Source organism: Drosophila simulans, chromosome 3R (assembly GCF_016746395.2).
Source record: "Drosophila simulans strain w501 chromosome 3R, Prin_Dsim_3.1, whole genome shotgun sequence".
Lineage (NCBI taxonomy): Eukaryota > Metazoa > Arthropoda > Insecta > Diptera > Drosophilidae > Drosophila > Drosophila simulans.
Window position 1 is genome coordinate 27,860,356 of NC_052523.2, and position 13,046 is coordinate 27,873,401.

The following is a 13,046-nucleotide window of genomic DNA, read 5'->3' on the forward strand; positions in this document are numbered from 1 at the left end:
CTTACGGTTTTCTGCGCTCGTGAAGTTCGGTAACATTGTTCGCAAAAACTCGATAACCGATAGTTTAATGTCGAAGAGCGATAGGCCCCAAAATATGCGCGTGAAAATAGTTTGTGCGCTGGAAAACAAACGGATTTAAGTAGTTGGTGTTGAGGAAGCCAGCCACAAACATAGTGGAAATCGCCGGAATAGTGTCGCCCACCGACAGCTTGTATACTTGCGTCGGAAATCAACGCGCGTATCGCTGGAAAACCGTTTGCATCGAAAGCCCCTCCAAAAAGGCGTGAAAATTTGGGCGCCTTTTGCGCTTGTCGCTTGGCGTTGTAAAATTTATCAGTTGCGCCGCGGTTGTTTTTATTGTGAACTGTTAAACGTGCACTTGCAAGGACTGCCATTTAATATTTCGGACATTCAAGAGCAAAAAAACACCAAACATGCCCATTTGCAAGCGGGAAGGATTCGACCTGAATCAAAAGGAGGGCAAGAACGAAACATTCCACGACAACGACCAGGTCTTCTGCTGCTACATCACTAAGCGCATTTTTCGCGACTATGAGTAAGTGCATCCTGCTACCATTAGTGCAACTGCCCCTTCCCTTCTCCTGCCTTTAGGTGGACGCTGCGCTAAAGTATACAACAAAAGCGATGCTGCAAAATCATTTGCACACGATGTACCGTACATCAGCATACAGTGTGTGTGTGTGTGTACGTAGGGGTGCAGTAGTGTGCGAGTCTCGTGGGCCAAAGGCGAAAAAACGCTGTTCGGTGGCGGGAAGAAATTACAGCTGCCGCCGCACAGCTGCTCGCGGAGTTGCCACCTGGTGCCAAACAAAGCGCGCGCTCTCGAATTTGGAATTTGTTGACTTATACGATCCTTTTAGATCTTGTTAAGATGAGCAATCTTTTATTCTATTATTATAAATAGCCAACATACTAAATATGTCCTAATGTGACAAGATTGAATAATATCAAAATAAATTGACCTTAAAAACCAAACAAAGCGCGCGCTCTCGAATTTGGAATTTGTTGACTTATACGATCCTTTTAGATCTTGTTAAGATCAGCAATCTTTTATTCTATTATTATAAATAGCCAACATACTAAATATGTCTTAATGTGACAAGATTGAATGATATCAAAATAAATTGACCTTAAAAACCACTTACACTGATCTATTGATTTTCTCTATCCAGAAACTACTTCCGGCACGTGATGGTGATCAACTCAACGGTGTGGCAGTGCGAGGCCACCGGCAAGGAGAACCTCACCTACGAGGAGGCGGTCAAAAGTGAGCGGGCGGCCCGCAAGAAGATGGAGCAGTTCAAACAGAGCCTTAGGGCACCCGTCCTTCTGGTTGTGGAGCACGCCCAACAGTCGGCGGTCAACACCTTGAACATGATAGTTGCCAAATTCCTGCGCAAGCGCTACTTCATCGGCGAGGAGGTGCAAGCTAAGAAGAACACCACGTACACGGTGTTGGGTGTCAAGTTGGACAAAAATATGCCAGAACCACTCAATGGTATCTACGAGGACACGGACAACCTGGTCTACAGACTACGACCAAACAAGGGCGATCCCAGTGCAGAGATTGAGCTGCCCTTTAAGCAAATACGTCGATCGCGCATGGAGTTCAACCTGGAAAACCTGAGTATGTTTATAAAGAGCAATGTATCGCGGGTGGACGGACTTCTTCGGCCCAAGCCAGAGGCATACAAGCAGTACGTGACCAACCCTGGGATAAACTTCTCCACAATTTTCATTGGCAAAATGCCACGCTATTCTCCTGCTAAGATTAAAAAACCTAACACCAAAGACGCCAAGAAGCAATCCACTCTCAACAAATATATTGTCGCCGATGAAGCAACGGCTGCAAAGTCAAAGGCGAAGGCCAAGTCAGATGCTAAATCTCTGGCAGAGGAAATGGAGCGGGTTAAGCGAGAAAAAGAGGCCAAGCTTATTGAGTTGGAAAGGCAAAAGGCGGAAAAGAAGGCACAGTTAATGGAACGCGTTGAAAACGAATGTAATTTGCTGCTTCAAAAAACGGACGACCTAGAGCGAACCGACCAGAAAGTCCTGCCCCGCTACAGACAGATCGTCACAATGCTGCCTGAGCACCTCCTGGGTGATGCCTTCATGATGCGCGAGTTTATGCACACGTACACAGGATTGTTGTCCGGCATCGAGGTGTTCCGTCAGAACCTCAGCTTCTACGAGATGACACGAGCACTGACTGCTCGTGAGATTGCGGGCCCACTATCGGACATCCTCCTCGTTCTGCTTGGCACTGTTTTCGATCTGCAAAAAGAAGAGGAGGAGGAATGCGCAGTGACCTATCTCGATCGGGCTGCCCAAACTCAGGAGCCCTATTGGAGTATGGCGCAGGCCGCCAAAAGTCACCTATACACCAAGAGGCACTTTTCCTTTAAGGTTAATACTTTGTTTGTTCCGACGTGTGTTATCTAAACTAATTTTCTTTTCGCAATAGGTAAATGAACTACCATTAGATGCACTGACTCTCAGTGAAGTGCTACGACTGCATCTACTTGGATCCGGAGCTTTTGTGAATGAAAAGGCGGAGCGCTGGAGAGTCATGTACCGGAATGGCTACTCGTCAAAAGAAGATCCAGGTCTGGAACTACGTCTGGAACACTCGCACATCCTGCGCATTCTTAAAAACCATTCCGTATATCAACTAAAGTTTAAGGATATAATGCTCCTGATTCGCTGCCTGATGTCCCAAATTCTGACATACTCGGGCACGATTAACTTGATTGAGGAGCGTATGGAGCAAACAGCAAAGGCCAGGCAAGATCTACGAGCTCTAGTTGTCGCGGAAAATAAGAGATTAGCCGCCGTAGAGATAAACAGGAAAAAACTTACGCAAACGCACCACCTGGAGGTGAATGGAGTTGAGCCTGAAAAGAGGGAAGCGTTGGTCGAGAAATTGAAGAAGAGTATTACCGAGCTACACGCCCAATCGGATCAGCAACATCGCAAGCACGAGTTGCAGATGCTTAAGTTGCATTCGCAACTATTCAATTTTTTGGTTTACTTAGGCATGGATAGGTGCTACAGGAAATATTATGTTTTGGAGTCCATGCCTGGAATCTTTGTCGAGCATTCGCCGGACAGCCTTGACACTTGTTTGGAGCAACCAATAACAAATAAGTCCCAAATAGAAATTCGTCAGCAGGCTGCATTGCCAAAGAATCGCAAGGACTTAAGGGTATATCTACTCAAACTCTACGGTGACGACGAAAAGAAGACCAAGAAAAAGGCGAAGCACTCTCTGGAGAACAAGGAGAACCAGGAGCATCGCCTTAACGGCAGTGCAGAACCCATGGATGTCGAATCTGATCCTCCAGAGGCTCCCACTCATTTCGAGCTTATGATGTGCAGTGGTGACAAACGATCTTGTATTGTGCATGATTCAAGAAATGGGCAACGGCAGCGTTGGGCATATATTTACAAAGCCGAAGAGATCGATGAATTAATTAAGGCTCTCAATCCGAATGGTCTCCGTGAATACGAACTCCTTCAAGAGCTATCCGTTCTGCGCTCCTTAATCGAACAGCATGCTAAGACCTGCCCAGTAGACTTGCTAAGTCTGGAAAACGAAACAATGCGCAAGAAGTTTATGGCGGCGATGGAATCTGAAACTCACCGTAAATACGGAGAAGCAAATTTTGGGTTACCGAATGGGACCGATCTAAACGAAGTGATGCGCTTGCATTTGGTGGATCGAATTATTCAATTTGAAAATGATATTTACACTGGTGATCTCGGCCGCCTGAAAGTCAAGGATATGGAAAAGTGGCGAAGTGACTTGCTTGGAGGCAATTACGACGCCCAGTGCAAGTTGCAGTGGGGCCCGGGTGGCAAGTTGGAAGATGAGGCTGGTTCTGACAACGAATCCCACGAAACTCACGAGGAGGACGATGGTGCTCTGTTAGGTAAATATGCCAGGAAACCATATCGCGATCCTGGCATGTATTTGGCAGCTTCTGCAGACACAAAACCTCTACCAGACAGCGACGATGAGGAGGGTCAGCATACGAATGCCGTCTCGATTCCCATCGCTGTGCATAACATGGCCTCGGCCCTTCTCCAAGTGGAGCAAGCTATTGGGAAGCGGTTCCTGAAGGAACCCTACGGCATGAAGAAGTGGGACCCCAAGCAGGAGGCTTTAAAACTTGCCTGTGACTCTCGTTTGCACCAGTGGGAAGTTTCGCTAATGGAAAGTACAAGCTTTTCTCAAGTCTTTCTGCACCTAAACATCTTGCACGACTGTATTCAGTGGAGGCGTTCTACCAATAAGTCATTATGCAAGGTATGCAGGCGTGGCAGCGATCCGGAGAAGATGCTGCTGTGCGATGAATGCAACGCTGGCACTCACATGTTCTGCCTGAAGCCTAAGCTGAGGTCTGTACCCCCGGGCAACTGGTATTGCAATGATTGCGTGAAGAGTCTGGGTCTCAACAATGGTCTAACCGAAAAGGATAAAAAGCAAACGACAAAGAAGAAACGCAGGTTTATCGTGGAAGAGGAGGAGGAGGAAGCTACAGACGAAGAAGAGGAAGATAAAAAGGATGACGATGTGACGGATGAGGAAGCGGAGCACGAGGACGAAAAACACGATGAGGACGTTGAGGACGACGAAAGTGTGGCCTCTACCCCCTCATCTTCTAGAGTCAATGGGCGAACTTTAAGGCGGCCCCGCACACGGCCAACCAGCAGAAGACTTACATCGAAAGAGATTGAAGAACATGCCCAGGAAGACGTTGACAGCGGAGACATCAGCGATGACGCTTCCTTAACAGCCGGTGAAGATACGATCGAAGACGAGTCGTAAGTTAAAAACTGAATAGAAAATGTAATTTAGATAATGAGCCCATTGCAAATCCACAGAGATGAGGAGAAGGTGTGTCAGAAGTGTTTCTACGATGGCGGTGAGATCAAATGTGTGCAATGCAGACAATTCTTCCACCTGGAATGTGTCCACCTCAAGCGACCGCCGCGCACAGATTTCGTTTGTAAAACCTGCAAGCCGATACCACAACGACCTAGGCGTCGGCACAGTAACAGTAAGTCCACAAATTTCTCATTATTGACTAGCTCACTTATAGCCCGTGTAATTTCTAACCCACAAGTGAATGGTGATCATGACCCCGATGAGGAGGAGCCAAAAGCCAAGCGACCCCGTAACTCTTTGCGCCTATCTGTCGACAAGTCCGCCCGCCCAAGCAACGGCAACAACAACAACAATAATAACAACAGCAGCGTCAATAACAACAACCATCGGAGAAGCGGGCGTCGGACGAACGAGCACCTGCCGTTGAACAGTGCCGCCTTGTACGATCTGCTTGAGCAGATCATGAAGCACAAGGCCGCTTGGCCGTTTCTGCGACCAGTGCTGACATCGGAGGTTCCCGACTACCATCAGATCATCAAGACGCCCATGGATCTAGCTAAAATCAAGTCCAAGCTAAACATGGGCGCCTACCAGCTAAACGAGGAGCTGCTCAGCGACATTCAGTTGGTGTTTAGAAACTGCGATTTGTACAACGTAGAAGGCAACGAAATATACGAGTGAGTAAATTGGGATAATCCGTAAGTGGACTCGTTAATCATTTATCTTGAATCCGTTGCAGCGCTGGTTGTCAACTAGAGCGATTCGTGATCGATCGATGTAGGGACATGCAGCTACCGTTTAGGCCTAGCGATATGAATGGGGAAGTCAAAGCTTGCTGAGCCGGACACTGATCTCCACCAGCTATCGTGTAAATTAGTTAGTCTACTCTAAGCCGTAGTTGAAAACCATATATATTTAAGCACAAATATTAAGTGTATTTAAAGATCTTTATTTTCGTGCATGTCAGTTCTAAGTTCAGCACACGCATATGCAAAAATCCTTACCTGTTGGTTTATGAGACTTTATGTATTTATAAATTATTGTAGACACTACGAAAATTCCACAATCAATAAATGAAGTGAGCGGAAACAAACGATTCAAAATAAATAAGTAAATAAAATTTTATTTAATAAATCAATGTTGTTGGAGGTGTAAAAAGCTAAAAGTAAATTAATACAAATTTTAAAAGAGCTTAGCTCCGTGTAAACCCAGAACAAATGGTGAGATGGAGTTTGCCAGTTTTTAAAACAGACGATTTGAACGCAAACTGGATCGCTTAAAGAACCTAACATGCAAAATTATTTTTTAATCGAGAAAAAGTGCGTTATTATTACTTTTTATGTGTGTGTTTCAGTGGACATTAAAAGTAAGAGTAAATGGTGTTTTCTCCTATAAAAACATATTTACGCTTAGGAAGATATTTAAAAGAGGAATCTTTGCTTTCATATGTGTACGACCTACATGGATGACGATGTGGATGCTGTTGACTCAGTATTACAATTATCCGGAACAAGTCCATTTACTGCCTTGTGATTTTGGTTGGACGTAAGCTGGCTGTTGTTGTTGCTCTCCATTTGGTGAAAAAGAAAAGAACTGGAGGTGCTGGGAGCCTGAGAAAACTGGGCCTCCATGGAGGTCAACGAAGTTGTGGAGGAGTTGTCTCCATCATCGTCCGTTTGGACGCTTTCCCTTTCATTGGTATTGTTGTTGTTATTGTCGCCTGTCGAGGTCTCCTCATCATCGGAGTCGTAGGTAGCCCTGGTGTCGCTTGACGAGCTGCTCTCGTCCATCTCGGTGGTGCCTGGTCGACCAGTCGCTCTTCTGTGTTTTGCGGTCTGAATAGGCTGCCTTAATTTTCGCTTTCGTATTCTTTGAGTGATTCTGGATTTTGGCGTTTCAACTAAAATAGGGAAATATAATCTTATAGTATTTCAAATGTTTAATTGGGAAAGTCGCTTAAATATAAAGAAAATCGTTTCAACCGAATAATTTACATATCAATAAATCCCGAAAGGTTGCTGTAACAGAAGAGAATTTCATTGTGCACGCATAAATGGACAAGTCATGGGGCTAAGTCAGGTTGTGTCAACAAACCCCGGATACTTGCCAATAATTGTGGCTAGCAGTCCGCCCTCAGGTGTCAGTGGCTCTGACACTAAACAAACACTTGTCCAACAGGATGTCAGTCGACCTGCACCCTAGTATCCCGAGCCCATGCTATTGTACGCTCCACAATCTCAGTCGACGGTTCAGTAACTCCTGACATGGCGGCGACTTTGCAGCTAATTATGCTGGCTCTAGTGGGAGGAGCCCTTGGTCAAGCCAATAACACGGACTACAAGCGAGTCCTGACCTCCATTGTGGAGCAGTTTGAGGGCGGCCTTGAACTGCATCTAAGGAGTTCGGAAGACGGAGGCAATGATCTTGTTCAGTTTTTGATGGTGCAAGAAAAGAGCTCCATCAAAATTAGTGTGAAACAGGAGGAAGTTCCGCCAAGAGCAGAAATAATGAGACATCATTTTTTCATTTTTGCTGGCGTACATCAAATGCAGGAAATCCGGACCAGTTTGGTTAACACAGATGGCTTCTACATATTGGCTTTAGAGAATTACTCAATTGAGGACGATGTACTATTAATGGAGTTCGCGGCCGATGTTTGGCTTCAGCATGGGCATAGCCGGATTTACTACGTCCAATTACGGAAGGAAAGTGTACTTCTCTTCAATCCCTTTACGCGGAGTTTAGTGGTGGTTCAAGATTGCAAAACCTATTCAAGAATCTACAAGAATCTGGAGGGTTACCATTTGAGAATATACATTTTCGATTCAGTTTATTCAAGTGTGATTGGAGACGGCGAAAACAAGGTCCTAAGTGTAACAGGAGCGGATGCTAAATTGGCCAAAACCGTGGCGAGGCAACTGAACTTCACAGCTGATTATCTGTGGCCGGATGATGAATTTTTTGGCGGTCGGCTGGCAAATGGAGAATATAGTGGCGGCGTCGGTCGCGCCCACCGCGGAGAGGTGGACATCATCTTTGCCGGATTCTTTGTCAAGGACTATCTTACTACGCACATCCAGTTCAGTGCGGCCGTTTACATGGATGAGCTTTGCTTGTACGTGAAGAAAGCACAGAGAATTCCGCAATCCATTTTGCCTCTTTTCGCTGTACACACGGACGTGTGGTTATGCTTTCTGCTGGTGGGTCTGCTAGGAGCCCTAGTCTGGCTTATTCTTAGAGCCGTAAATCTAATTCTTTGTATAGAACGCATACCGGATGGTTCACGGGCTACGCGGATTAGTTACTTCGGAGCGGCGCGACGCATTTTCATCGACACATGGGTCGTTTGGGTGCGTGTGAATGTGGGTCGTTTTCCCCCCTTTCACTCGGAACGCATATTTGTGGCTTCTCTGTGTCTGGTGAGCGTGATTTTTGGAGCCTTGCTTGAGTCCAGTCTGGCAACAGTTTACATAAGACCTCTTTACTACCGAGATGCAAATACCTTGAGGGAATTGGATGAGTCTGGCCAGCCTATTTACATAAAACATCCTGCCTTTAAGGATGATCTCTTCTATGGTCACGACTCAGAGGTCTATCGTCGATTGGATGCCAAGATGATGCTGGTGGCCGAGGGCGAGGAGCGACTAATTGAAATGGTGTCGAAGAGAGGAGGATTCGCGGGCGTCACCCGATCCGCCAGCTTGCAGCTGAGTGACATTCGATACGTGATGACTAAGAAAGTGCATAAAATCCCCGAGTGTCCCAAGAACTATCACATTGCCTATGTGCTGCCTCGTCCTTCGCCTTATTTAGAGGAGGTCAACCGGATCGTACTGCGCCTCGTGGCGGGGGGAATCGTCGGCTTATGGACAGGGGAGGCAAAGGAGCGCGCCAAATGGAGCATCCAACGGTTCCCCGAGTATTTGTCCGAACTAGACGTAGGACGGTGGAAGGTGCTCACCTTGTCCGACGTCCAGCTCGCCTTTTACGCCCTCACTATTGGATGTCTACTTTCAGCTATTGTTTGCATGGCGGAGATTTTGTTGGGCCGTAAACGAAAACTGCATAGCCCCAAGTAATTAACCCATTAATATTATGATAATTCTATTAAAGTCTACGAATAGTGCACCGCCACCGGCCTTACCTATTTTAAATTCATGTGTCCTCCGATTTCGACAGAACAGAACGCCGTCTCGTCGTCGCTGCTCCCGGGCTGCAGCCTCCGCTGATGTGGTGGGTAGCTCGTCGTCGCCGAAGAGACGCTGCGTCTCCTCAAGCCAGTCGCTGATCCGCGCCTGCGTGGCAGCCTGCTTTTGTTCGCCAAGGAGCCTGTGGAGCAACTGGTCCACGTTGCGCGGATGTCGAGAAGTGCCCCTAACCGCTAACTGAAGTAAGGCGCGGCGCTTTTTAGCGATTAGGTAGAAGATACGGTTCGGATAAGTCTGCCAGCTCAGTTCGCTGACGTTAGGCGTATCGATATCCTGGTCTTGCACATTTTCCTCGTTTTGGTCCCGCTCAGTCTGAGGGTCCTGATCCCAATCGCGCTCCTCCTCACTGGGCTCTTCAGTTGGCGAACTGACCTCGCTACACGTCGATGTGTGTGTGCTGCTTTTAGAGCTGTTCTGATTGTCCACCGTGCTCCAGGACTCAAGCTCGTGCTGCACCAAAGTATCGAAGAAGGCCAGCATTACCTGGTCCTCGTCGGTGTTACGAGCACTGAAGTCCTGGGACACATGATCCGATGACTCGCGGTGCAGTGCGCGTGTGCAGTAGGGCAGGGCTTCGGCTTGGGTAAGGGATCCTTCCCAGCCCTGCTGGGCAAAGGGACTCCACAGCTATGTTATCGATTTTATTATTATTAGGATCTATATAGGCTTACCCAACCTACCTTAATGATCTTCTCCACGCCAGAGGAGGCGAGTAAGCAGCGTTCGCGATTGTACCGCACCTGGTTGACGATGGAACGGTGACCAGCGAGAATTACGGGAGTAGTCTCCATCCACTGGTTCTTTTCATCCACTGATAAAATAAGAACAATTATTTGAGGAATCTGCAAGCTGAATCCCTTAGCTAACTCACAGTCCACTCCTTCCAGGCGCCAGATAAACATGTTGAAGTTGTCCGAGCCTGAGACCACCAGCTCGTCCTGCGGCCCCGCAAATGTGCAACTCTTCATAGTGCAGGAGTTAAAGTATTCCTCATGGTAGAAAGTGGCCACCGGCTCCGGTGCTCCTGGGCTGTACAGGATCGGCGGTAGCCGGCGGTGCAGGGTGAGCAGAAGGGTGCCATTGCAATTGAAGCGCACGCTCATGCAGCTTGGGGACTCCGGGATGTAGTTGAACTGACATAGGGCCCTGGTGCACAACAAGTGAGTGAGTAAGATTATAAGGCAAATACTAGGATAAACTTACTGCTGGTGGTGCCTTAGATCCCAGAGCATGGCTCCCCTTTTCGCGTTGGCAGTGGCCAGAAAATGGCCATTAAGTGGGTGAAACTCCACGGCGTTAAAGGGCGTCTTGAACTTGGCGATTGCCAGCGGTTCGGACTTCCCTGCCCTTAGGTCGTACACTAGGATCTCGCCGTGCTCCGTGGCCACGCTCAAGAGATGGCCACTGATCCTGTCTACACTTAAACCATAAACAGGTCCATCGTGCGAAAAGTGGTTCAGGATTTTCCCTCTTTACAGAGAAGGGATATAACCAGTTATTGTTTAGCATAAATTATTTAACTAAAGAAATTTAAATCATAACAGTCAGTATGAAAAAATCAAATTAAATGTTTAGAATTTATGAACTATTAGCAAAGCCTCGTTAAACGCTTTGGAACTCACGTTTCTAGGTCATGCTGGATGACCAAATCATCGTTGCCCCCGGAAAAAATATAAGAATTTTGGGTGTCAAATCCCAGGCAGAAGATGTTGCTGGCATGCTTCTCGTTCATGGAGCGGGGTTTTCCAAACTTGGATACCAGCTCGCGGTCAATGTTCCACAGTAGAACCCTCTTGTCGTCGCCACCTGGTGGACGAGGAAAGCACTGATTAGCTGGGAGGGCAGGAGGATATCAACAGGTATCTCCACTCACCTGAAGCCAGGAACTGACCGCCCGAGCTGAACTCCAGGGCATTTACACATCCGTAGTGACCGGTTAGGTTGCGCTGGTAGAGATTCTGAGCCGCACTTAGTCGCTCGCGAAAAATGGCCGAGGGAAGGTGGCCAGCCACCAATATGTTCTCACGCTGGCTAAGGGCCACGTCCAGATTGCGGGTCTCCAGCGAGCGCAGGTTCCGCCAAAGGCTCATTTTCCGGGCTCCGTCAACTGGGTTTCTTTGCACGGAGGTCGAGATGCTGCCCTTGCAGGGGCTGGGACTCTGATTCCGGTTCTGTTGTGGTCTCCAGCAGGGCAGTGGTCTAGGTTCACGCATATCGCTCTCACTGCGATGGGGCTTCGAACTGGAACCGCAGCGCGCTTCCTTGCATCAATGCAATCCCTTAATTGCGCACTCTTAAAGACCAGAAAGGCACGTTCAAATCTTTTACATGCAGCTTATAAGATTCAGTCAGAAAAACGAACACAAATGTATGTACTTTATAGAGAACAACTACTCGTTTCGACTGGTTTATCATCACTTCGCATCGCTCCCTAATCAAAACTAAGGCAGAAAGTATACAAACCGAGAAACCACCGAACAGCTGTTCGCCCAGCCAGCTACAGTGGGACCAAGGCAACCGAAAAAGGGGAGCAGCGGTGGCTCGAATCCGAGATAAGAGACAACAGCGAACAGGTTTTCAAATCATTTTACCTTTGAGATTTACATTGGCATAAGATTGAACTAAAGTTAAGTTAAAACAATAACATATTTGATCAGGTTTTGTCACCAGTTTTCAAAATTTATAGTGATTTTCGGATCTCTAGTGGACTCAAGCGTTTAACAATGACCGACGATAATTCAGCATCAAAGAGCGAAAATATAATACCTGGTAAGACCGAAGGTGTTTAATTATATTAAAATTAAGCTCCTCTCTTGCAATGCCATGTACTTAACATGTACATGCAACATTTGAATATGCTCAATGGCAGATTTACTCCATCCCGATTTCCTCCCAGTTTTTCTAAGTAATTTCGATGAAAAGGAGCAGGTGCGTCAACTCTTCTTATACCTTCACAACTTGCAAGACCGCTTGCGGCATGGCATTCAGGAGCACCAGAAGGTAATGCAGTCGTCGGTGAAGCTGCTCAAGGAGGTGGGCGATGTGAATGACATGATGCAGCTCGCGAGGTGTGGCCACCAGGCCGAGGCCACCAAGATTCAGCGCCTGATTGTGGGTTTCGAGGCGGTTAATGCGGTGCACGCCGCGCAGACCTCCGGCGTGGCGGGCATGAGCTTGCCTTCTGACCTCACCGAGATTCAAAGTCTGTTGATGAAATTTGAGCACCTCAATGAGAGCCAAGTTCTGCGGGAGAGCCTGGAGAACTTCAATCGTGCCCGAGACTCCCTGGAGAAGGTTCTCGGCTTTCTAGAAAAGATTGGCAGCGAATCTTCACGGCCGTCTCCACAAGGAAGTCAACTCTTTGGGTGTCCCAGTGACAGCCGCAGCTTGCGCGAGAAGATCGAAGCCTTCAACAAGGTCTTAGATGCGGCCCCCGAGAAGCTGGGCGATACCTGCCGTCATTTTAAAGAGTGCTTCTGTAGCTGCTGCACTTTGGACGAGTCCTTCGAGTCCAAAGGGCACAATCCCCTCCCCGTTGCCTCGAAAACAAATTCGGGCTACGAGGGGGACATAGACAGCGAAGTAGAGCAGCCGGAGCAGGTCAATAACGCATCGAGGGCGGATATAAAGGCCGATCGGTAAAAAAACTGATATTGGTGAAGAGCAAGCATTAAACACATTTAATGCAATTTAGTTGCATTTAGAAGTATCTTTTTTATGCCTAATGGTGTACGATTGTAAAGGACGATCATAAAAAAAAGGACTAAGGACTATGTTCCCAAATTAAATTTTAGTTGGTATAAGAGAGATGTATATGAATCAAGCCTTCATATTATACTTTAAATAATAAACAGACAAAAGCTCTATAAATATACCTCTTAAAAAGAATATTTAAATGCTTTGTATTATGCCAACTAATATCGACA

At 47.1% G+C, this 13,046-nt stretch overlaps 4 protein-coding genes across 5 annotated transcripts; 3 read left to right on the forward strand and 1 right to left on the reverse strand.

Moving 5' to 3' along the window:
• The first annotated feature begins 23 nt into the window (after positions 1–23).
• On the forward strand, positions 24–6,046 carry LOC6730379 (bromodomain adjacent to zinc finger domain protein 1A). Its single transcript, XM_016177933.3, has 6 exons — positions 24–556; positions 1,194–2,427; positions 2,486–4,848; positions 4,909–5,084; positions 5,151–5,589; positions 5,652–6,046. Exons 1-6 carry the CDS (start codon positions 435–437, stop codon positions 5,749–5,751), a joined length of 4,434 nt encoding a protein of 1,477 aa, XP_016037153.1. The 5' UTR covers positions 24–434; the 3' UTR covers positions 5,752–6,046.
• On the reverse strand, positions 5,841–11,687 carry LOC6730382 (DDB1- and CUL4-associated factor 5). Of its 2 annotated transcripts, none has more exons than XM_039295120.2 (8): positions 11,497–11,687; positions 10,994–11,413; positions 10,743–10,926; positions 10,324–10,590; positions 9,992–10,266; positions 9,801–9,931; positions 9,057–9,747; positions 5,841–6,812 (listed from the first exon to the last, which is right to left on the reverse strand). In XM_039295120.2, the coding sequence occupies exons 2-8, from the start codon at positions 11,331–11,333 to the stop codon at positions 6,370–6,372; spliced, it is 2,331 nt and encodes a 776-aa protein (XP_039151054.1). In that variant the 5' UTR covers positions 11,334–11,413; positions 11,497–11,687; the 3' UTR covers positions 5,841–6,369. The 2 variants fall into 2 exon arrangements, with proteins under 2 accessions (XP_039151054.1, XP_039151055.1); XM_039295121.2 differs by having other exon boundaries at positions 11,584–11,673.
• LOC27206627 lies at positions 7,016–9,060 on the forward strand. The gene has a single exon (XM_016182426.3). It carries the CDS (start codon positions 7,177–7,179, stop codon positions 8,989–8,991), a length of 1,815 nt encoding a protein of 604 aa, XP_016037155.1. The 5' UTR covers positions 7,016–7,176; the 3' UTR covers positions 8,992–9,060.
• Positions 11,688–11,717: 30 nt separating the features above from the next.
• Positions 11,718–13,010, forward strand: LOC6730383. The gene is made up of 2 exons (XM_002105629.4): positions 11,718–11,889; positions 12,017–13,010. Exons 1-2 carry the CDS (start codon positions 11,844–11,846, stop codon positions 12,760–12,762), a joined length of 792 nt encoding a protein of 263 aa, XP_002105665.1. The 5' UTR covers positions 11,718–11,843; the 3' UTR covers positions 12,763–13,010.
• The last annotated feature ends 36 nt before the right edge of the window (positions 13,011–13,046 follow it).